Genomic DNA, 23,710 nt, shown 5'->3' on the forward strand with positions numbered 1-23,710 from the left:
CATCTTCTTTGACATGTCACCCCTTCCCACCCCATCCCACCCCATCCCAGTGGTCTCCCAGATGACACCTATCCTGGCACTGCCACACCTACTCCTGCACTCTGATCTGGAGGTAAGTGCTCAAAGTCCTATAACAGAAGCAACACACTACCGTAACAGCAAGGTTGATAAAAGTAGAGACGAGCTAAAATCTAAGAGCCCCGGAACATAAAAGAGCTGCCAGGCTCAGCTTTCCGCAGGGAGCCTTCCTGACCCACTTCCTGGGGTCTGTCTCTTATCTCCCTTCCCTCAGCTCAGCTTTTTCCTGGCACACAGCCTAAGAACTCCAATTACTTGACTGGCTTTAGATTCCAAGCCTGCAGTACGCTGGCAGGGTGCATCCCAAAGTGTCTTCTCTGGGCAGGTTTCTCCTGGCTTGTTCTTTCCGAGACCTGAATGCATCGGGCTATTTGACAAGTTTTTGAAGAGTCAGTTATATACTCACTAATTCAAGAGGAATCTTTTGGACAGTCACTACATATGTATCAGTTCCACATATTTGTCTGTATTTATTAAGAAACTAAGCCAACTATGTGCAGAAAGAAAAGCAGGCCATAAGCGCCAGTGACTAAAACACAGGCAGAGCGGACTTCTGACACTGCAGTTTGATGAATGAAGGCAATGCAAACCAACAATTACACAGATAAACGTACAATTACACAAGGAGAGGAACCAAGAAGCAGGGGTTCTGAGAGTCACCACCAGGGTTTGGTATAGTGCACAGGTCTGAGAAGTCACTCCTAGGAAAATGATGACTGAGCCTAGAAAACAAAAGAGTAAGTGTTCTAGAGGACATTTCATTTGATCGGCGGGAGGGATGTGCAGTGCATAAACTTTAAGAAAACGAAGAAATCCACGGGGTGGAGTGCTGGGGAGAAGAGGAAGCACGGGGTGGGCTGATGCTGGCGGACCCAGCAGGGCCGAGCGTTGCCCAAGGCAGGATCCCAGGCATCTGATGCCTCGAAGGCACCGTGGCCGGTTCTCTGAAGGACTTGTTACATCAACAGAGAACAGCGGAATGACTTTGAGCGAGAACTCCGATGCGTGTTAACTTTCAGGGAGGATATTTCGAGCCAATCACTGCTGCTTTTAAATAACGCTTATAAAAAGACACCATAAACCTAAAAATACCATGTCCTCCCTCTATGCACAGCCGCACAAAGGCAGATTTGCGGCAAGTCAGCTCCCCTTCCTCCTTCACTTTCACTCTCTGACCGATTAGGGAGAAATTAAAGCAGCAGCCATATTATAGCAGTAGCTTCATTTGCTGAGTCTCGGAGGAAGTCTGTCTAGGCAATGTCACGCGCTCCTCACCTCTGCAGCAGATTCTGGGCAACCTGCAAGACCCGTCTTCACGGGGGTTTCCTGGGTGCATTGCCCGGCGCTGGCCACCAGGGGGTAGCTCGCCTCGGGTCCGCGGGCTCTCAGCGCTGCACCCAGCCCGGCCTTGGGTGGGTTCCACTGTCCTAAGGGCATCCTCTTTCCTGAATCTGACTTATTGGAGACCTGGAATGTGCTTTTCTCGCCAAGTGCGACAATGTTCACAGACACTTACTCAGGTAAGGTGAAGCCGCACATCCAGGTTGAGGACGAAAGTGAACAGGAAACAGCGGGTCCACCACCACGCCCCGCCCCCGCCACCTCCCCTCGGAGTGGCATGGGCGCGTCCCCTCCGGGTAGCCCCGCCCTACTCGAGGACAGCCCTGCCTTGGTCAGCCCCGCCCCCAAGTGGTCCCGCCCCTGATAACTCCGCCCCTTGATTGCAGCCCCTGAGGTAGCTCCGCCCCCAAGCAGCCAGCCTCAGATGGCTCCGCCCCAGGTGGCTCCGCCCCCCCTGAATAGTCCCACCCCCAGGCAGCCCGCCCCGGGCGGATCCCTCCTCGGAAGGTCCCGCCCATCTCCGGAAACCCTCGCTGCGCCCCTGCAAAGCAAGTTCCCGGGGACCCCTGCTGGCGAATTGTGAGTTTTTCAGTCGCGCACGTCCAGGGGTGAGTGTGCTTGGCAGAGCACCCAGCAGATCATGGGGTGGGGTCCCCCAAGGTGCCAGCAGGATGCCGGACGCCTTCCAGGCGGTCTGAGGTCTCTTCTCAGAGGTCTAAACTTTCTTTTCTTTATCTGGTGCTACTCGCTCCGCCACTTCCAAATACATTTCACCTTTTTCTTTGAACTCGACTCAGGAATTTGACCGAACTCGCAAACAAGCGCGTTGGTTGCAGAGCGCTGTGCTCGGTGTTCCGGGACAGACGGACGCCTCTGGAGTTTTTGTTCGTTTTTCCTGTCAAATTGCTCATCTTCTCAGAAGTGGTAGCAGGATGCTGAGCTCAGACTTCCTGATCTCTCTCCTTCGCTGCCCTTCCTCTCTCCTGAACTCCGCGCTGCCGCCATCCACGCGTTCGCTCGTGGATTCAATTTCCTGGAGCGATATTGTGAAAGAGGTGGTAGGTGGGAGCGGGAGTTGGGAGAGGAGGTGAACTCCGTGGGAAGTGTGGGCGTGCTCAGGAATGCCCAGCCCTGGAGGAAGTGGCAGGGAAAGAAAAGTAGTAAATGGAGTGCAGGACAGGGAGACCTTAAAAGCCAAGGGAAGCGGATTCCACCTCGAAGACCTCTGAGCACGCAGAAAGGCAAAAGATGGCTTGAGGCAGGACCAACTACACAGCCCCTGCCACTTGGGGAAGCCAGAAAGGGCAGTAGAGGGCCAGGCACTGGCTTCTACCCCTTTGAATAGTGTATATCGCACAAGTATTGTGCTGATCTTCAAAATCAGATAACCAAGGCCTAAGTAATTTATCCAAAAAGAATACTCTGAAGAGAAAACTGCAGTGAGATTAGTTTTATGTACTGATTTTAAAAGACCTCCAAGGGCTGGCGAGAGCTCAGCGGACTAGGCACCTGCTTAGGCAAGCGCAGGGACCAGGGTTCGAGGCCCGATACCACATGCCCCCCCACCCCCGAGCTGATCGAGATTGGACATGGTGGTGCACGCCTATAATCCCAGTAGTGCGGAGGCTAGAAACAAGAGGATTGCTCCAAGTCCGAGCTGTAGTGAGACCCTTTACCAAATACACAAACAATACATAAATAAGCAAACATAAAAGACCCCCAGAAACCACAGAAGGCCAGCCAGAAAGATGTGGGGATGTTCAGGTTAAGACTCTGAGGAGAAAACTGCTGCTGTGTTCTGCAGAACCCAACAGTCCTCACCAAACATCTGTACTGACCAGTTGAAATCTTTGCTTTCCTCCGCAGCCACTGATAGAACCATGACAACACCTTCTGATGTGTTCCAGGCCCTCATGGATGGAGTGACAAGCTGGGATCTTCCTGAAGGCCCTGTCCCCAGTGAGCTCCTTCTTACTGGGGAGGCCTCGTTCCCCGTGATGGTCAATGACAAGGGCCAGGTGCTCATTGCTGCCTCCTCCTATGGCCAGGGCCGCCTTGTCGTCATATCCCATGAGGGTTACTTGTTGCATGCTGGCTTGGCTTCATTTCTTGTCAATGCAGTGGGCTGGCTCCGTGTCACCCCTCAGGCCCCCATTGGGGTGCACCCATGCCTGGAACCCCTCGTGAGTCTCCTGAAAGATGCTGGGGTCAAGGCACAGACCATGCTGGAACCCGGAGAGCCCCAGGGGGCTTACTGTATCAGTGCCTACAATGCCAAGTTGACCGAAAAGCTCATCCAATTTGTAAAGCATGGCGGGGGCTTACTCATCGGGGGCCAAGCCTGGCACTGGGCTAGTCAGTATGGCTGTGACAAGGTGCTGTCCAGTTTCCCTGGGAATCTGGTGACGGGTGTTGCTGGAGTGTACTTCACTGATATCTATGGGGACCGAGGCCGGCTCAAAGTCTCCAAGAAGGTGCCCAAGATCCCACTTCATATCAGGTGAGTACTCCTTTCCCAGTAGGGGTCTGCCTCATGTGAAGCAGTACAGTTGACTTCTCCTCTTCAGTGAGCTTCCCATTGAATGCCAATAACTTTCTATATCATTTGGAAGCACTAGGAATCAAATATAAGATAATTAAATGCATCCAAGACCAAGAGGGACCCGTCCTCACTGCCAGTCCCTCCATGGTCAGCTCATTAATCAGCTGAACAGCAGAGCTTATCCTGTTCATAGGTCTTTCTCACTGTGTTCTGCCCGAAACATGCAATGCCCATTAATAGCCTTTTAAGCAGATGGAAGAATAGGGTGTGAGCACTTGTCATTGTTTCCATTCTAGAGACTGGGGTCTGGCAGAGACCAAAATAGATAAGTCATGTTGTCCTGAAGCTTATTTTCCAGGGGAGAGTTCTGTAGTTAGACAAATAGACAAGTACCCTCTGCAGTGTTGATGAGAGCCACAGGGAAAAATAAAGCAGGCTATGCAAGTATCATAAGAAGGAGGTGAGTGAAGTTCTATTTTATTGGGGTCATTAGGGAAGAAATATTGACAAGACTGAGTCAGGACACGATGGTTTAAACAGGATTTAGGACATAAGAGATACATCTTGAAGAGGAAGCATCCCTTGGGTTCCTTTCTCCTCCTGCTTTGTCTTCTGTCTCTTGCCTTCCAAGGGCTGAACACACCAGGGCCTGGGACACAAGGAAAGGTAGAAGATGAGTGAGTATGATGTGAAATGGATTTGAGTGTAAACAAGCAAATGGGTCATGTGGAAGGTGTCTCTGGAAAGTAACACTTGAAAAGACCCCTGTCGGAAGTGAGGGGATGGGCCACTGGGGCATCCTTAAGAAGAGATGGCTAAGTAGAGCATCTTTAAGAAGAGATGGCTAAGTAGAGCAAGGAGCAGGAAGGACAACCTGAAACCGAAGCCTGCTGGATGTCTTCCTGGAAGATTAAGAAGGCCAGAATTGCTGGAGCTGAGCGATAAAGTTGGGTCAGTTGAGGGCGAGGGCGATTTAAGAGCCAACAGTTCTTTGCTAAGACGTAGATCTCACGTAGCTTGAGATAAGGAAACAGGAACGTATACAGAACATTGATGTGATTGGCTGATATTTTAAGAGGAGCCCTCAGATTAAAGGCAAATAATAGGCAGAGGCTGAAAGCAGAAATTGCCGGAAATAAAGCACAGGAGAGATGCTGTTGACCAGACTAGGTTGGTAGCCGCGCAGCTACTTGGAAGTGCTCCAACTCCGGATACACATATGCTATTCCAGCTCCAATTCTGATGAGCTTCCAAAGTAGGGCCCAGCAGTCTGAGCTGATGGACTGAAAACAGTGAGAAGGAAAAAGAGAAATTGAAATTCTTGGTGAGTGACTCAGAGGTTTATCTTGCCATTCATGGAGTGCTGAAAAATGATGAGAATAAGGATTTGGGAATCAGGAGTTCAGTTCAGTTCAGTTTAGTTTTTATTTATTTGGTACAGGGTCTTGCTATGAAGCTCAGACTCATAGTGATCATCCTGTCTCAGCCTCCCTAGCACTGGGATTACAGGCATGTACCATCCTGCCTGATTTTGATGGCCGACAGGGTGCGTCTGGGATTCCAGGGCCAACACAGCTTGAGGTACCAGCGATCAAACCCAGGTCCTTGCGCTTTCCAGGCAGGGACTTAGACTGCAGAGCTGTCTCCCCAGCCCAACGATTATAATTTTGGATATTAATGACTCATTGTGTTTGTCCATCTTTGTGTAACAAAAGCCTTGCTACAGTAGATTAACCATGTACTTTATTTTCTCTGGCCTTTCTGACATGAAGTGCAGGTCTAGGCCTGTGGCCTCTGCAATGTTCCAAGTTCATTCTCTCTTGGCCTTTTGTTTTGTGCCCCAACTTTTGTCATGCTGTGTTCCTTTGTCCTTTTGTCATAAAGCAGCTAGTACTTCCCCAGGCACTATAGTTACATCCACCTAGTAATAAGCTGGAGTACCCAGGCTGGGTCTATTTATTTTAATTCAGGAACTCATATTTTCTGGAATCCCTAACCTTTAGACTTGCATTTATAATTTAGCGGCCAGCACTAGATTATATGGCTACCCTTAGCTGCCAGGGGGTCTGAAGGCCTGAATATTGCTAAGTGAGCACTGGCATCTCTGAAGAAATCCAAGACTGTGCTGCAAGGAGGAAGATATTGAGTGAGCGAGGGCTGTGCTCTAGACCCTCACCCCAGCCCCAACACACTTGAAATTCCTTGCTTTCCATGCACATTGGGAAGGTAGTGTAGTTCCTAGGGCATTAGGGTGGCCTCTGATTCCCTACAATTTGTTTTTCTTTTGAATGTTAAGGAATAAACACGTTCAGTCCCATTGGCACAATCTTTGTAATTGCCCCGAAGTATTGCCATTGTCTGACAGCGCAGCGTGCAAAGATTCCAGGTGCTTTTGGTCCCTCCAAAAAATTGGCTGGGACAACCATGGAGTGGTCCAACGCAACTTTTATATCATGTGAAACAAAAAAAGGGAAGAGATGAAGAGAAGGAAGGAAGGGTGTAAAACAGTAAAGGGAAAGAAGGGCTGTGTCTGAAAGCAGGATGGGCCCCTGCTGAGACAGGAGCGTATGAGAACAATGAGACTGCAGTGGCGAGGAAGTCAGTAGCCACGTTTGTGCCCTCCCTACATCCTGTCCTACGTGGACGCAACAGCAGGAGTTGCTCTGCTCGGGTAGCCTGGTGGTGCTCCACAGGTCGCGTCCCTTCCAGACCAGGTTCCCCAGGTACATCCTGTCCCCAGCCGCGGTCTGGCTCTTTGTCATAGACAAGTTACATCCCGTCCTCGGTGCAGCCTGCCGTCAAAAAAAAAAAAAAATGAATGAATGAATGAATGAATGAATGAATGAACACTCCTCAGCAAACAAAATCCGGTTTTATTTATCTGTCCCTCTCTTTTCCATCTCTGCCACTGAATCTGGGGCGTGTGTGGTATGTTTTTTAAAATAATTATGGGAAGCTTTGAACATACGCAAAAGTAAAGAGGGCAGTGCGGTGCAACCCTGCCCAGCCGTTACCCAGCCCCAGCGACAGTCGCCTCGTGGCCGTTCTTCTCGCGCAGACCCACCACTCCCCACCCAGATCACTTTGAAGCAGAAGGCAGACATCAGATCATTCCATTTGTGTTTCAGTAGAAGTCTCTGAAGACATGAAGTCTTCAAAATAGAGCCACACGGCACCATGGTCACATCTAAAAGAACACTGCTTTAATGTTACTGTCCATTTCCGTGACTCATACTATTTTTAAAAAAAAACTTGTTAGCCTTGGTATTTAAATAAAGCTGAAGCACTTTGATGTCTTGGTAGCACTTTTATGGCTTGTTAAGAATATGACTTTTCTTTCCAATTTTTTATTTCTTTCTAGTTTTTCTTTTTAATGTATTTGGTAGAAGGTCTCACTACGCAGCTTGAACTCATAGTGATCCTCCTGCTTTTAGCCTCCCCAGCACTGAGACTACCAGCATGTGCCACCACCCCTGGACTCCGTGGCCGTCTTAGCACGCCTCAGGGAAGGGCCGGTTTGGCGCATGGTGCCAGGATCGATCCCCGGTCTTTGCGTTTGCCAGGCAGGTGCTTAGTCTGCTGACCTATATCACCAGACTTTTGTTTCTGTTTTTTTCAAGACACAAGATAATCTGTCCTGGGCTATGCATGGTGGTGCACGCCTATAATCCCAGTACTCAGGTAGGAGGATTGTTGTGAGTTTGGAGCCAGCCTGTGCTACAAAGTGAGTTTAAGGCCAGCTTGAACTGGATAGCAAAACCCTGTCTCAAAATACCAAAATAAGTAACTAAATAAAAGTGATCTATCCTGAATAGTTCTTCAATGGCAGTAGTTTTCATTTTGCGGATTGTATCCCGTGGTGACATTTAATATACTGTATTCCCCCCCCCCCTTTGTTTCTTGTAAACTGAAAGTTCTAGATTCTTCACTAGAATGATAAACTAAGCCTTGTGGGCCAGCTCCATGTTTGTAAAAACTTTTTTAAAAATGTTTTAAGTTTACTGGTACATTTTAGATGTACATAATGTCCATATAACCACACCTATTCATAGTAAATCTTTTGGGGCTTTGCCGGATAGCTTAGTTGTTTAAAGTGCCGCATGAATAAATGCAGGCAGGCGCATAGGACCGCGGCTCGATTCTGAGCTCCAGGAGCCGTACCAAAACAGCCCTTCAGGCAGCCTGAAGTAGCCAGAAAAAACCATAGTAAATCTTTTAATGTATTAGTGATTATTTAACGTGCATGCATAGATCCCCCAAAAACAATAATAATATAAGGTCCATATTCTCAGGTATTGGGGACTAGGACTTCAAAAATAAATTTTCTTAAGGAATACAATTCAACCCAAATCAATGACTATTAAGTGTTAAGGGCCCTGTTTTTCAGCTGTGGAGCACCTTACGACCAGATGAATACTCTGTGTGCGTGTACATTAAGTACTCACTAACGCATTAGAGGGTGTCCTGGGTGTCAGGCGCTGTTCTAGTTCGCTTGTTAGTGCTGTTAAACGCCCCCAGAAGTACGTGAGCAAATACAGACTTGGAGAGGGAGAGCACTTTTCAGAGGATTACTGGTAACGCTATCAGGAGTTTAAGTGTCACCCCTGTCCTGTCCAAATCCAGAGCCCCTGCCCTAGTTAAGTGCAGTTAGATATATTTACAGGCACCAGACTGTGAGCCTTCAGGTGACCCGCTTCTTACAGGGCTGTTCTCCGTGTCGAACGCTTCCTACCACGAGCTGAGACTTGCTGCCTTCAGCTGTGAGGAAGTATGGGACATAGCTGAAAAGTGTGGCCTTATTCCCTGATGGCCACTGATATGGGTAGAATTGTGTCCCTCAAGAAAAGTTATTTATTTGGAAATAAAACCATAGCTCAGTGAGGACAGAGCTACAGTGGACTGGGGAGCTGCTACCCACTCTGTGGCTGCCTTCGTACTACCGCGGCAGGGCTGAGTCATTTAAGCCAAGACACCACATCACAGCGCATGAATGAATGCGGCTTACAAAAGGAAGGGGCACCTGTTTTCCTAGCAGTAAACCTGCGCGAGGTCTCGTGTTGTGGACCTTGTCCACAGAGGGCTCAGTGTCGGCACACAGCAGAGCTGCGGTCAGTTCACCAGCTCCTTTGAATTCCCAACTCAAAAGATTCCTCCCTCCTTCCTCAGAGCGAGCTCATTGCGATTTCTGGGGCACTTTCCTGTCCACAAGTCTTGGCCTCGTCCCCTCCTTAGGAAGATCTCCCAGCGTCCTTACTTCCAATCCCTTTCAAAAGGCTGAAAGAAAAAAAAAATAGTTCTCTGCACCACCTTGTTTGTATAGTGCAGGGAAAGGCCAGCTCTAAAACCAAAAGCAAGACTCTCTCTTGTCCTGTCCCCAAGGGCAGGGCTAAGCGCACCCCTGTGCTTACGCAACTGAGGCCAGTGCTCCAATTACTTTAATATTCAAAAACAAATCCAAAGACATTGGCTGCTTTCTACCAACACACAGTATGGGAGATTATTTCACTTCAGATCATCCAAAGCTCCTTATCCGTATGCACTATGCAGGCTGTGACGTCCATGACGTGTAAGGCGCTGCTCTTACCGTAAACACCGGTAGCGCAGGCTCATGAAACTCTTGAAGAGTGGACGTTGTTCTACCCTCAGTCCAATGCTGTTCAGCACAGCGGTCTTGGTTCAAGGACTTTCCGATTATAAGCAACTCAGTTCTGTTTTTCCAGTTGTGTGTTTCATACAACCCATACGCATAGTTTCCAGATAAAAGTTCTGTGAAATAAGGCAGATGGTGGAATTGTTCTGTCCACCAGATTTGACAGAATGAAAAGATTGTGGCTTAAGGAGCCGGGCGTCGAATGTTTGACTGTGATACTCTCCAGCGGTTGGCATTGGCCAAGGACCTGTTCAGCTTCCCAGGCGCTGTGAAAACATCCGAGTGGCTCAAGCAACAAATCCTTCGCATCTTAAGGTCATAGAAGCTAGAAATCGGACACCATGTTGTGCGCATGCGTCTAGGTCAGCCCATTCTGAGCGCTGTCGCAGAATCCCCTCCGTGCCTCTCTCCCAGCTTCTAAGGTTTTGCTGGTATCCTTGCCTTGCTGTTTTTCAGCTGTGCAGCGCCCCCGTGTCTGCCTGCCTGACGCAGTGTTCTGCCTCTGTGTGTGTATCTAAGTCTCACCGGGACACCAGCTATGTAGAGTTAGCAGTCCACTCACTCCAGTGTAACTTTGTCCTCACTGGGCCGCGATCTGATTTCAAAACAAGGTTCAAACCGGGTGTGGTGGTGCCCTCCTGCAGTCTTAGTGCTTAGAAGGCCGAGGCAGGAAGATCGCTGTGAGTTTGAGTCCAGTCTAGGCTACATACTGGAGTCAAGGCCAGTCGGAAGTATGTAGTGAGACCCTGTCTCAGAAAACAAATCAAAGCATAGTAATTAATAATATAAGGTCCATGTTCTCAGGTATTGAGGATTAGAACTTCAAAAATAGATTTTTCTAAGGAATACAATTCAACCCAAATCAATGACTATTAAGTATTTTCCATTGTATTTATTTTTTGATACAAGGTCTTGCTGTGCAGTTCAGACTTGTAGTGATCCTCCTGCTTCAGCCTCCCCAGTGGTGGGATTACAGGAGTGCATCGCCAAGCCCGGTTTTGGGTCCTGCACAGCATGTGGTACTGGGAATCGAACTCAAGTCCTTGGGCTTGCCAGGCAGGTACTTAGATCACTGAGCTATCTCCCCAGCCGAATAACCATTAGGTATTAAAGGCCCTGTTTTATGTGTATGTAAAATACTCTCTAATGCGTTAAAGGATGTGCTGGGTGTCAGGCACTGTACTAGCTTACTTGTTAGTACTGTTAAACACTCCCAGAAGTACGTGAGCAAATACAGACTTGGAGAGGGAGAGTACTTTTCAGAAGATTACCTGGCAGTGCTGCCAGAAGTCTAAGTGTCACCCCTGTCCTGTCCAAATCCAGAGCCCCTGCCCTGCCCTACTCACCAGTTAAGTGCAGTTAGATACATTTACAGGCACCAGACTGTGAGCCCTCAGATGACACAGTTCTTTCAGCGCTGCTCTTCGTATTGAAGGCTTCCTACCACAAGCTGAGACTCGCTCCCAGTAGCTGCCAAGAAATACGGGAGTGGCACTTAGAACGGAATGTCTTCGTAGCAAGCCTTTGGCTCAGTGTCCCTGTCCCCCAGAATACATCTGGGAGGGCCGGCCAAATAGCTCAGCAGATTAAAGCCCCTGTAAACAGGCGCAGAGGCTGATGGTTCAATCCCCGGGCCTGCCACGCCAGCCTCGCCCCCAAAGCATGCCGAGACAGCAATTGAGACTCTGTGTGGTGGTGTGCACCTGTAATCCCAGCTCTTGGGAGGCTGTAAACAGGCGGATCACTACGAGTCTGATCTGGTAGTGAGACCCTGAACACCCTGTAGACCCTGCCTAAAATACAAGAAAAAAAAATACAACTGGGTCTCTACAGAAGGCGACAAGCCACACACTTGTCAGACCGCTGAACCCGCAGGACAGTTGCCCTGCTATTTTGCAAACTCAACAGCAAAAGTAAGACATAGCATCTGTCTACTCATTGTTTTCTTGGCGGAACCAGGGATTGAACTCAGGCTCTTGCGCTTGCCAGGGAAGCGCTTATTCTACTGAGCCCTCTCCACAGCCCCAACATCTGTCTACTCACTTGCATGCTGCAAATGAATTACGGGGAAAGTATCCCATTAGGAGAAACTTTTTTCAATAATATTTCAACAGTTTTTTATTTAAAAGAAGCATTTGATTTTAAACATTGAGCCAATGAAGTTTTATAAAGGTAATTAAAATATCTCATAACCCCACTAGCCGAAGATGTTTACTGAAGATAATTTGATAAGTATGGTTCAGATCCTGTTTCTATGTCTGATTCTGTGTGTTTCTCTTTCTTTCTTTCATTTATGTGTTTGATGCAGGGTCTCACTATGCATCTTGGACTCATAGTGCCCCTCCTGTTTTCAGCCTCTCCAGTGCTGGGATGGCATGTGTGCGCCACCACACCTGGACTCTGTGCCTAGCTCAGCACACCTGGGGCAGGGCTGGCATGGCATGAGGTACTGGGGATCGAACCCTGGTGCCTGTGCTTGTCTAAGCAGGCGCTTAGTCCACTGAGCTATCTTGCTGGCCCTCTGTTTTGTTGTGTGTTTTTTTTTAATTCAACTTATTTAGAGAACAGTGTGTCAGATTCTAGTTTTCAAATTTTTCCATTAAAACTTTTCCAATATGACCTAATAATTATTTTGGTTATTATACAGTATGCATTGAATGATGAACCACAGTTTATTTAGCCAATTTTCCTTGTTTCACATTTAATGAATCTGAAATTTGTTTTAAAAATTTTGGAACAGAGCAGCTTTTCTAAATTCATTATATTTTGATTACTTCTCAAAAAAGTAATAGGTGCTCTTGCATCAGACTTGAATATTTTTATTTTTTTTAGATTTGAGTATTTTTTAAAATAATTATTATTTTATATAGTTTTATTTGAATGAATTCCCTAAGTATGCAGTGGGAATAATTCTTTACATTTAAATTATATCTTGTTCTGTGGTTAACAACACATATTGATTGTACAAATTAATTAATTGCACTGTAGGATTTCCATACATGCATACATTGTACATTAGAGAAGTATGTGTCTTTATAAATCTTCAAGTACAGTAAGAAGCAATTTAGTTACATGTCCCGAGTACATAGGTAGCCCTAGGAAAACACAGGCTGATGTTCAGAATTGCTTGCCATAGAAATGGTGCAATAGGAGCTGGGGAGATAACTCAGAGGCATAAGCACTTACCTGGCAAGCCCAAGGACCTGCGTTTGATCCCCAGCCGCACATGCCATGCTGACCCCGGAACCCCAGACATGGTAGCGCACACCTGTAATCCCAGCACTTGGTAGGTTGAAACAAGGGGAGTTTGAGACCATCCTGGGAGCTACAAAAGTGAGCACAAGGCCAGCCCGAACTGTATAGTGAGACTCTGTCTCAAAAACAAAAAAAGTTTTTCTCAGTTTACTTGTGTGTTGTGTTAAAAAACAAAATCCAAGCCAGAATGCTCAACAGTTAACTGACTAAAGGGGAGGGATTCCTGAAGTCTTTATTTGAATAATGTGGATTTTAAGACACGAAGATAAAGCTACTGTCTCCCTGTCTGAATCTGTGACAAGCACGGTTGTGGAAAGGCCCAGCGTTTTATGCATCAAGCACAGCATTTTAACCAGGGCTACGTGATCAGCTGTAAGAAGGTGGAAAATACATGTCACACTTAGCCAAATAATTCACACTACACACTGAAATCCCAAGTGCTAGGAAGCCTGACCTTAGCTGTGTGTTCTTTCTCCTCACTGAGCTGCGCTGGGCACTCATGAACTGGCTGCAGGAGTTTTCTTTCTTTCTTTCTTTCCTTCTTTCTTTCTTTCTTCCTTTCTTTGTATTTTAGGGAAAGTTCTACAGGGTGTTCAGGGTCTTACTACTAGATCAGACTCGTAGTGATCCACCTGTTTACAGCCTCCCAAGATCTCAGATTACAGGTGTATGCCACCACGCCCAGTCTCTATTGCAGTCTCAGTGTGCCCCGGGGGAGGGGCCAGCACGGCAGGCCCGGGAATCGAGCCCCCAGCCTCTGCGCCTGCTCACAGGGACTTTTAATCCTCTGAGCTGTTTGACCGGCCCTTTTTTGCCCATCTCCTCCGCAGGTGTTGGGAGGAGCTCCAGCAGGAGGAGCAGCAGCTCCTGGAAGGGATCTCTGAGCTGGACATCAAGACCGGTGGCGTCCCCTCGCAGCTGCTGGTGCACGGGGCGTTGGCCTTCCCGGTGGGACTCGATGCCTCCCTCGCCTGCTTCTTGGCAGCGGCCCGCTATGGCCGTGGCCGAGTGGTCCTGGCTGCCCACGAGGGCATGCTCTGTGCTCCTAAGTTAGGACCCTTTCTGTTCAATGCTGTCCGCTGGCTCGCCAGAGGTCACACAGGCAAAGTTGGGGTGAACACAAGTCTGAAAACTCTGCCTCCCCTACTGTTGGAGCATGGCCTGGGACGCAGCCTGGTGTCTCATCTGACCCATGACTTGAGTGTGTACTGCTGCGCTGCGTACAGTGCCCAGGAGGCCAAAGGGCTGCACGAGTTTGTGGCCGAGGGTGGGGGCTTGCTGATTGGCGGTCAGGCCTGGTGGTGGGCCTCCCAGAACCCAGGTCGCTCAGCTCTGGCCGCTTTTCCTGGCAATGTCATCCTCAACTGCTTTGGCCTCAGCATCCTGCCTCAGACCCTCAGCCCAAGCTGTTTTCCTGTTCCTACTCCTGAGATGAGACGCTACCACCTCCGCAAGGCGCTGTCTGAATTCCGGGCTGTGTTGAACCAAGGAGATGGGAACTTGGAAAAGAACTGGCTGGCAAAGCTGAGAGTCGATGGCGCAGGCTTCCTCCAGATACGTGCAGAGGGAGTCCCAGCTTATGCGTCATTGCACCGGTTCCTGCGGAAGATGCTGCGACAATCAGGCCTCCCAGCCGTCAGCCGGGAAAACCCAGTGGCCAGCGATTCCTACGAGGCTGCGATGCTCTGCTTGGCCACGGAGCTCGCGCATTCTGGGACTGACTGCTCCCAGCTGGGCCCGGGGCTCGGCACTCGGACCTGTTCCTCTGGGCGGTGTCTCTCCGAAGATCCTATCACTGTGGAGATTGATGGGACCAACCGAGGTATGGAAGGAGCAGAAAGGGCCCTGAGTAGCACAGGGTGTAGGAAAGGTGGGATTGGCCTATTTTGCAGGCCCGTGGAGGTGCTGGCCCTCAGGAGGGCTGGCTTTATGCTTTATCAGGGACTTTCAAGAAGATGGACTGTGGGGTTCTGCTTAAGGTTCAGGAGGGCTGAGTCCAGGCAGTGTGATGAGTGGGGCAAAGCAGAGCAGCTGTTCCTGAGGAAGGGGTTGGGAAGGCTGCACGGGCTGGGGTCAAGCATTAGCAAAGAACATGGCTCTCTCTGTGACCTGGCAGGTGACAGTGATTCCTGGGTAAGCACTGGGCTCTACCTCCCAGAAGGGCACAACGTTGAAGTCTGCCTGCCGGAAGCTGCCGCCTCTGCTGGCCTCACGGTAAGGCCGACCCCAGCCGGGTCTTCCCCAAACACGAAGCTGGTCTCCTCAGACACTGTGTCCGGCCAGCTCCCAGCAGTGCTACCAGGAGTGGGAAGAGGGATGAGGCTGCCTCGCTGGATTCTACGGTCGAAGGAACTAAATCTCAGAGAGCCCGAGCGGCTGAAAGTCTCAGCTACTAAAGTCAGCCCCAGAGAGCGGGATCCTGAGCTTTCTGATTCCTGATTGTGGTGATTTTATCTAACCATAGAAATGAGGAAGTGTACCCGTTAAATGCCCATTGCCCCCCATTTTCCTGGTGGCACAGGTTTCTGAGTTCTGGTTCTTTGCCCTGACACTAAAGGGCACTTTAATCCCATCACCCACAAAAGAATGCCCTACATATAGACTTTAAATTCCTCTGCTTCCTTAACTCTGATAGTAACTTCCACTATACTTAGGGCCCCTCTGTCTCAGCATTCTCTCTAGAGCTCACTAACATCAAACCGAAGAAACATGACCCAGGTACAGGCAAAACAGGAAGAGACAGTGTCTGTCTTGTGCCCCTGAGGTCAGATTTTGCTGCCCCAGGACAGGTTCCCTGTGTACTGGTGAGCCAGCCCAGGATTCGTTAGTTCATTCCCAACGCTGGGGTTGCCACGCTTTTTAAGCCTCATGTAACAGTGCACGAGTCCACCTCAGAAAAAGCCGCCATAAATCACTACTCGGTGTGAGCCTGGAGTTATGCCTGGTGTCTCAGAGGAGACCCACTTGGAGCTGTTTAAATCCCTACAGATAAGTCTCATGGACTTCATGTACTGTTAGTCCACGTGCTTTGGAGTGTTCCTTCATAGGTCGCTGGGCGTTGCTCTTGGAAAAGGGATGCTGAGTTTCATGTTCCCTTCCTTCTCCCCGCACGTCCCCATCCACAGCCCACCCACACACCACAGGAACTCCTGTGCCCTGACACACAGTGGAATCCCCCACCCAGATACAGATTGGCTGCCACACCGATGACCTGACCTCAGCCAGCAAGCTGTCTCGAGCCCCTGTGGTGACTCACCGGTGCTGTATGGACAGGAGCCAACGGCTGGTCTCCTGCCTGTGGGGTGGCCTGGTCTACCTCATCGTGCCCAAAGGCAGCCAGCTGGGTCCTGTGCCTGTCACCCTCAAGAGGGCTGTGCCCGCCCCGTATTACAAGCTGGGTGAGTGAATTCGAATCTGTAGTAAGAGAGAAGGGCTACAGTTTCATGTCTAGCCCCCTCCACACAGAGACAGTCTCACCCCCACATCCCAGAGACTTTTGTCCCTGTGGGAGGGAAGGACAGGGAGAAGGGCCACAGAAGAACAAGAGCGATTAGAAGTGGACACACAGACAGGAGGTATGAAGCGCCCTGTGGGTATGGAGACTTCAGGGCAGAACAGAGAGAGGGGTCTGGGTGCTTATCTTTCAAACTGTGAGGCAGAAGTTCATTAGTTCTGTGTTCTCTTTGACTTGAAAATGTATTATTTTTCAGGCCAATGAAAGTTGGGGAAGTGGGTGGCAGTTTGCATGGTGTTTATCCCCAGGGAAAACATCTCAGGAGGAGTGGAGAAGCCGTATCGAGGGGAGCCCAGCCCCTTGGGGAGAGCTGGCCACAGACAACATCGTCCTGATGGTGCCAACTACAGACCTCAAGTCCTTGACAGATCCAGCCCCTCTGCTCCACCTCTGGGACGAGATGATGCGGGCGATAGCCAGGCTGGCAGCGCGGCCTTTTCCTTTTCTCAGACCTGAGAGGATTGTTGCTGACGTGCAGATCGCGGTTGGTACGTTCGCTTAGGGAATGCTGCTGGTCAGGAGATACCATTTATTTGTTATGTTGCCTTCATTTTACTGTCCAAGATGTTTGAAGCAAAATTTTATAAATAAGGGAAAAGGGACCTGAAAGGTAGAAACTGCGATAGGGCTGAAAGACGTTTAAAGGTGAAAGAAAAATTGTGGATGCCTACAAAGCGAGATTTCACAAGATGTTGGGACAGTCTCAGAAAATTGCTGGTGAGGTCACAGCTATCAGTGAGGGTCGTTTCAAGGACACCATACAAAAGGAGCTGTTTCCTTGACGCGTAGGTCAGAGTTGCAAATGAAGAGGTCAAAGGAGTAAGGAGACTTGTGTGAAGTACTGAGAGCTTTAGTGGAAAGAGGGACATAGAGAAGTCAGGAATGGCAGTTCCCACTCCAGGACCCTACTGTTCTTTAAGAAAAAAAAAAAGCTATTTCTGTCATTGCATGCCAATCTGGAGAACAGTGGTTTGATAAGAGAAGAAAATCTGATGCTACCTAAGCTTCGCAGATCGTAGGTCCAAGCCCAGGGCGTAGCATCAAACTCACATGCAGAGAAGCTCGTGGGCATCGAATGCCAATGAGGATGACTCCGTAAAGCGTGGCTGTGTCCTTCCCAGCCAGAGTGAGCGGGAACAGCTCAGGTGGGTGAGAGTGGAAGGGAGGCAGACACAGCAAGAAGGCTGCTTGCTTTGCAACCAACACAGATCCTGGAATCACTGGGACACCTAGAATGCCGAGGACAAGCTCCACAGTGGAGAAGAAGAGGAGAGAGAGGGCTGGGGAGGCTCCGGGCGCTGTGTTCCATCTCTCCCTTCTGTGTCTAGGCTGGATGCACTCAGGGTACCCCATCATGTGCCACCTGGAGTCTGCGCAGGAGCTCCTTAATGAGACGGGCATGAGAAGCAGAGGCGTGTGGGGAGCCGTCCACGAGCTGGGCCACAACCAGCAGCGGCCGGGGTGGGAGTTCCCTCCACACACCACCGAGGCCACCTGCAACCTCTGGTCAGTCTATGTGCATGAGACAGTCCTGGGTATCCCCAGGGCGCAGGCACACCCTGCCCTGAGCCCTCCTGAACGAGAGAAGAGGATCAAAGTGCATCTGCAAAAGGGAGGGCCTTTGTGTGACTGGAACGTGTGGACGGCTCTGGAAACATATCTACAGGTACAAGGCAGAGAGTTGGAGTGAGAGGCTCCCAGAGCCCACGGTCAGCAGCACCTTGTTCACAGGTTCTCACCCCCTCCTCTGCGTCACCACCAGCCTGGGATCGCCACCTCCGGGGGCGTGGCAAATCTGGCTGCATGGTGTGTTTCTAAGTTTGCCCCCTGTATGATCAGAGAATGACACCTGCCCCCTGTAATTTTGCAGTGTAAGAAGAAATGAAAGGAAAAAAAACAAAACAAAACTATTTATCTATATTATCTGGCATACTGATTAAGAGCAGAGCTCTGAGGTTGAGGCACAACTCTTCCATTCACTGGTTTTGTCTTTGGTTTCCTAATATGCATTCTGTACTCTTTGTTTTGGTTTTCCCTGCCTCGCTTTTGGATCAAGTGTTACTTCCCTTTATGATGAAGGGACATGATGTAGGACGGTCGCATTCTAAAAAGACATTGTAGGAAGTAAGTCTAACAAGGTTCTCAGACTTCCATCACCCCACTTGAACCCAAACTTTCTTTTTCTTTTTTTTTATGTATTTAGTACGGGGTCTACAGGGTCTCACTACACAGATCAGAGTTGTAATGATTCTTCTGTTTCTAGCCTCCCAAGTGCTGGGATTTCGGGCATGCGCCACCACACCCAGGGTCAGTTGCCATCTCACTGCATGCTGGGGGATCCAACCCTCGTCCCTGCATCTGCCTAAGCAGGCGCTTTAGTCCGCTGAGCTATCTGGCCAGCGTGAATCCAAAATATTTTTAAAAGAAATTTCCCTCCCCAGATCTTGCTTTCACCTGCAGCGTTTTTGCGTGGTCCAAGCTACTCCTTGTTGCATTCCCTGCGGTGTCTACCACAACCCCATTGGTAGGTGTTGTGTGGCCCACGTGTCACGGAGCTCCTGCTAAGTAATTTAAGCAGCCTATGCAGTAGCACCTATTGCAGCAGTGGCCTAGAACTTGAAATCTGGAGTGAAGAGCAAGTCCCAGGCCTTTGTGCTTCCATGCCCTGTTTTGATTCTTTTCCATCACTAATTTTCTGAAGAGCAAACATGAGATAGTCCCAGTCAGCCAGCAGCTCTGCCCTGCATGCTCCTCCTCTTCTCACAGAACCAGCCTGAGGGTCTGCAGGACAGCAGAGGTGAAGGGCGGCCATGCATGGCAGTGTGAGTCACAGCTCTCACTTGGCCCTGTCCACTTACCACTTGCGGTGAAGCCCTGTGCCTCGGTTCTCAAGGGCTGTGGAAAGACCCGCTAACGTCTCGCAGTCTCAGTTTCAGGACGCAGGCCCCTCCCTCCACCTACTACAGCTCTTCCTTCATCATCCCTGGGCTGTCGCTTTAGCACACTCTTGCTACTCTCATCCTGGCCTCATCCAATAACTCCCTCCTAAGTGCTGCACAATTTTGCCTCAATCCCCCCGCATCCTTCCTGTGTACCGCTCCCAAGCTAAAGTGAAGTGTCCTTCTTTAAAACTCTTGAATTATTCTTTTTCATGTACGTAAAGGAAGAATTAGAAGCTGCTTGGCGATCTATAGAGGACTTTGGGCCGGCATCCGTCTTCGTGTTTTCTGATTTCCTACCCCTCAGTTTCCCCCCAATAGACCAAGCCACTTACACTCCCCAACGCATTTGGCTGTTTCCGGTGCTGAGCTTCCCCCACCTCCCTCCTGCTGCTGAAACAGGCTTGAACAGCTGGCCTGTGACCTGTGCAGCCACCTGTCAGAGCTCACCTCAGCTGTCCGCTTCCTGGACACCAAGTCCTGAGCAAGCCGGCCTTTTGAGCCATTTGTCTGTTCACATCTCTATCCCTCCCACTGATCTGTACCCCCTGAGGGACACAACCACCACATCTTTTTTATTTTTTGGCTTGACACAATGTTTGGCACATAGCAGACAGCCCATGAATGTGATATAACTGATAGATGTTTAATTTGCTGATACATTAATTAATAAGCTACCAGGAGCCAGAACAGCAAGATGATGAAGATCATGAGACTCCGAGATTCTGAGGGATGCTTGCTATCACATTTGACCTGTCCTTGGGCCTTTCTAGCCTGGATTTATATTTCTTTCTTACCTGTAGAAGAATGAATGGGTTTGGGAAACACTCATATTTCTGCTAATTCAAAAATTCTGTAGTGTTTCTCTATAAAGCAGGAATCATGCTCATTCAGAAATCCTTAAGATCTTTCTTTATTTTTCTTTTTTTGGTGGTATCAGAGATCAAACTCAGGCCCCTGAGCTTGTAAGACAAGCACTTATTCCACTGAGCTGTCTCCCTGGCCCTTAAAACATTTCCAATTCCTCTCCACCCCTCCCCCTAAAAGAGTGTTCTACACAATAATATAGTATTTTTCAGATACTGCAAGGCCTGAGATGGATATTAAAGAAATAATGAAGGGCCACTGAGATAGGTCAGTGGACTAAGCAGCTGCTTAGACAAGCGCAGGCACCAGGGTTCGATCCTTGGTACCACATTGCCATGCCGGCCCTGCCTCCAGGTGTGCTGAGCTGGCCTCCGAGACAGGGTGTAGTGGCACATGCCTGTAATCCTAGCACTGAGAAGGCTGAAAACAGGAGGATCACTACAAGTTCAAGCTGTGTAGTGACACCCTGTGCCAAATACAGAGAGAGAGAGAGAGAGAGAGAGAGAGAGAGAGAGAGAGAGAGAGAGAGAGAAACAGACAGACAGACACTGAGATTATTGTTCTGGAAAATGTTACAGTCTGCTAGCTTGTGGACTCCGAATAGGCTGCATATGTAGGATATGAGGGATTCTCATCTCAGTAAGACTAAATCTATCCTGATGTTAAGGCAAACACTTATAAGCTGGGGATTCTTTTAAAAATTAAAGATAATGGTGATTGTTCTGTATTGAATTCTTACCCTTTCAGACCTTAAGTTTTCATGAGCCTCACTACTAGATTGAGGTTATATGTTTTCATGAGGAGAAGATTAAGTGAACCAGTAGGGTGAATGCATATATAGTTGTTGGATGGGGAGACAGAGGCAAATAACAGGAGAGAAACTAATGATGAAGGGAAAGAAATTACTCACTGTAAAATAAATACACTTACCAGCATGCATATTGCAGCTACATTAGCAAACCTGAAAGCTCATTTCCCCATCTTCTTTCAGCTCCAGGAGGCTTTTGGGTGGGAGCCATTCACCCAGCTCTTCGCTGACTACCAGACCCTCTCTGGCCTCCCCAAAGATAAAGACGGCAAGATGAACCTATGGATGAAGAAGTTCTCGGAAGCAGTGCACAAGAATCTGGTACCTTTCTTTCAGTCCTGGGGCTGGCCTATCCAGAAGGAAGTGGCCGAGACCCTGTCCTGCTTGCCCCCCTGGCAAGACCACCCCATGAGAACGTACATGGATTCCAAGGAGAAAGGGACATGAGGCAGGCGTGGAGGGAGGAGAGGAAGATCCCCCTTCTAGGCTGCTGCTGGGACCTGGCTGGAGATGTCATGAACCTTGAGTTGACATACCGCTGTTACCAGATTCTGGGGTGTTTCTGGCTTTTTTCTAGGTTCTTCTTGTCTTAAACAAAGAACTGGACAAAGGAAGCATGAAATGTAGCAGGGTTTTACTTCTATTAAAGGTAGGAAAAGAAACATAGTGTGCAGAGCAAGTTTGGGCCAATGAAATATAAAGGAAGAAGCCCCCTCTGCAAGGCAAGAGCAGATCACTGTGCAAGAGCGCCCAGTGGACGCCAAGGGAATCGGAGCCATCTTTCACGTCTCCCACTCCTCAGGCCAACCTGGCCGGTGGTGATGAAGCTCTGGCGCACACACAGCAGTGGGCTATTAGCGCCATCGGAAGCCTATGAGATTTGCTGTCACAAAAACCTGCTTGGAGCAGAACTTCGGGAGTTATTTTTCTGCCCATTTCCAAGAAGTCCATCATTGACAGGTCATGCTCACAGCCAATTTGCCAAGCCCCAGTCACCTGCCTCCCTTCTTCGCAGCCTGCCTTCAGGGTGATGGTCAAGGTCATAAAGACAAGCATCTCAGGAATGTGCCTTTGTGCTTTCTTTTTCAAGCTTTTATATCTGGCTAGAGATTTGCTTTGCCATCACACACATTCACAGAATGCTGGACTTCATCCAGCCCTCCTGAGGTTCTATTTTTCATCCGTAGTCCTAAAGACCTTGGGATGCCATGTTTTCATTCATTCCCCCTCTTCCATCCTTGAGCAAGTCTTTCAATTTCTTATGTTTTGAGAAATTTTTAATAGCAAGAGAGACAGGCTGATGTGGTGGACAGAGCCCTGGGCTAGCCTTGGTCCTACAATCAATCAGCCTCCCTCCGTGTCAGTGTTTTTATCTGTGGTGTGGATAAAACACCTTCCTTCCAGGGGTGTTATTTGATGCCAGTGGACATGTTTGTGACCATCCTGTGATGCTCACAAAAAGTTATCCTTTACCATCCTCCATTTCCAAAGTAGTTTTCAAGGTTCATTGTAATATGGACGTTCTGTGGTCAAATGCTCTACCACTGAGCTATACTCCCAATATGGACATTCTGAACACTGAAACTCACCACTATGTCGACCCTCAGTCCTATAGGAGCGTTACTGAATGTCAGTATTGTTTCCAAAATTGGTATCAATAAGAACACAGTAATACCTTGATTCAAGAATGTCTTTCTTTGCATACAGTTTGGTTCATGAACAGAAGTTTTTGGCAAAATGTTACTTCTCTCTGAAAACAGCACTGAGTGACAAAAATGGCAAAGGCTGTCTTTCCCACATAAACATAAATGTAGCTGTCTGCTCCAGAATCATTGAGCGAATTAAATTTCTGAGCCACAGTACCACTGTGCCTGCTGGTGTTCTATCCCAGCTGACATTTTTTTTTTCTCATCTCTGGAAGGATTCTCACATATAAGCAGAATGGCATATCCTCAGACTGAATGTTCTAGAGCTACTGCAGTTTGGTCTTTTAGGTTTGTTCAACACAGAGGCCACCATTAAAGGACAAAATAACTTCTTGGCCCTTTACTTCTTGCTCATTAAAAATACGTGTCGCTTGCAGAATTCATAGCTGTCATCCCAGCACTCTGGAAGGGTGAATCAGAAAGATCACAAGTTCAGACAACTTAGTAACTTAGCAAGGCCCTGTGTTGAAATAAAAAATTCAAAAAGAAAATATGTTGGGCATGTATCTCACTGTGAGTGCCCAGAGTTCAGTCCTCAGTACTCAAGGCAAAAATAAACAACCCAATATGATTTGTGCTGTCTTCTGAGGCTATCAAAGACTTAAAATGTTGCTTTTGCTAAAGCAAAATATAATGACTTCATGTGAACCTATAAATACCCAAAAGCAACTAAAAATAAGACAAAGGTGGGCCTTTATTTTGTATGGGTCTCCTTTGTCACCTTGCATCTTCTAAACTCTGCCTATAGGAATATGAATTATTAAGGGAATGTCTCCTAAAAGCTCCAAAATCGCTGAGCCCTAAATTACATAATCCTCACCTCCACTTTCAACACTGAGGAAATCCAAATAAGAGATATACAGGAATACTCAACTACCATGATACCCAGAAGTCTCCAGCTGTTGATCTAGACCTGTGGTCACCTTGAAGTCCAGCAAGGCTTACACAAAACTGAGACTTCTCAAGCAGAAATACTCATCTTATGGGACTGGATTAAATGAGAAGGACTT

The 23,710-nt window shown here is 48.5% G+C and overlaps 1 protein-coding gene across 2 annotated transcripts; it reads left to right on the forward strand.

Moving 5' to 3' along the window:
* Nucleotides 1-1,921: 1,921 nt before the first annotated feature.
* On the forward strand, nucleotides 1,922-23,164 carry LOC101567722 (TRPM8 channel-associated factor 2). Of its 2 annotated transcripts, none has more exons than XM_023712892.1 (8): nucleotides 1,922-1,998; nucleotides 3,286-3,919; nucleotides 13,697-14,688; nucleotides 14,983-15,080; nucleotides 16,051-16,264; nucleotides 16,629-16,868; nucleotides 17,709-18,046; nucleotides 21,178-23,164. In XM_023712892.1, the coding sequence occupies exons 2-8, from the start codon at nucleotides 3,300-3,302 to the stop codon at nucleotides 21,439-21,441; spliced, it is 2,766 nt and encodes a 921-aa protein (XP_023568660.1). In that variant the 5' UTR covers nucleotides 1,922-1,998; nucleotides 3,286-3,299; the 3' UTR covers nucleotides 21,442-23,164. The 2 variants fall into 2 exon arrangements, with proteins under 2 accessions (XP_023568660.1, XP_004629156.1); XM_004629099.2 differs by having other exon boundaries at nucleotides 1,939-2,027.
* The last annotated feature ends 546 nt before the right edge of the window (nucleotides 23,165-23,710 follow it).

Source organism: Octodon degus, unplaced genomic scaffold (genome assembly GCF_000260255.1).
Source record: "Octodon degus isolate 3935 unplaced genomic scaffold, OctDeg1.0 scaffold00027, whole genome shotgun sequence".
NCBI lineage: Eukaryota > Metazoa > Chordata > Mammalia > Rodentia > Octodontidae > Octodon > Octodon degus.

Bases quoted from the DNA above. Each gene is read 5' to 3' on its own strand.
- LOC101567722 (XM_023712892.1), top strand. From the start codon at position 3,300: ATGACAACACCTTCTGATGTGTTCCAGGCCCTCATGGATGGAGTGACA. The intron at 14,689-14,982 runs GTATGGAAGGAG...GTGACCTGGCAG, and splicing joins GATTGATGGGACCAACCGAG to GTGACAGTGATTCCTGGGTA. The intron at 15,081-16,050 runs GTAAGGCCGACC...TCCCCCACCCAG, and splicing joins CCGCCTCTGCTGGCCTCACG to ATACAGATTGGCTGCCACAC.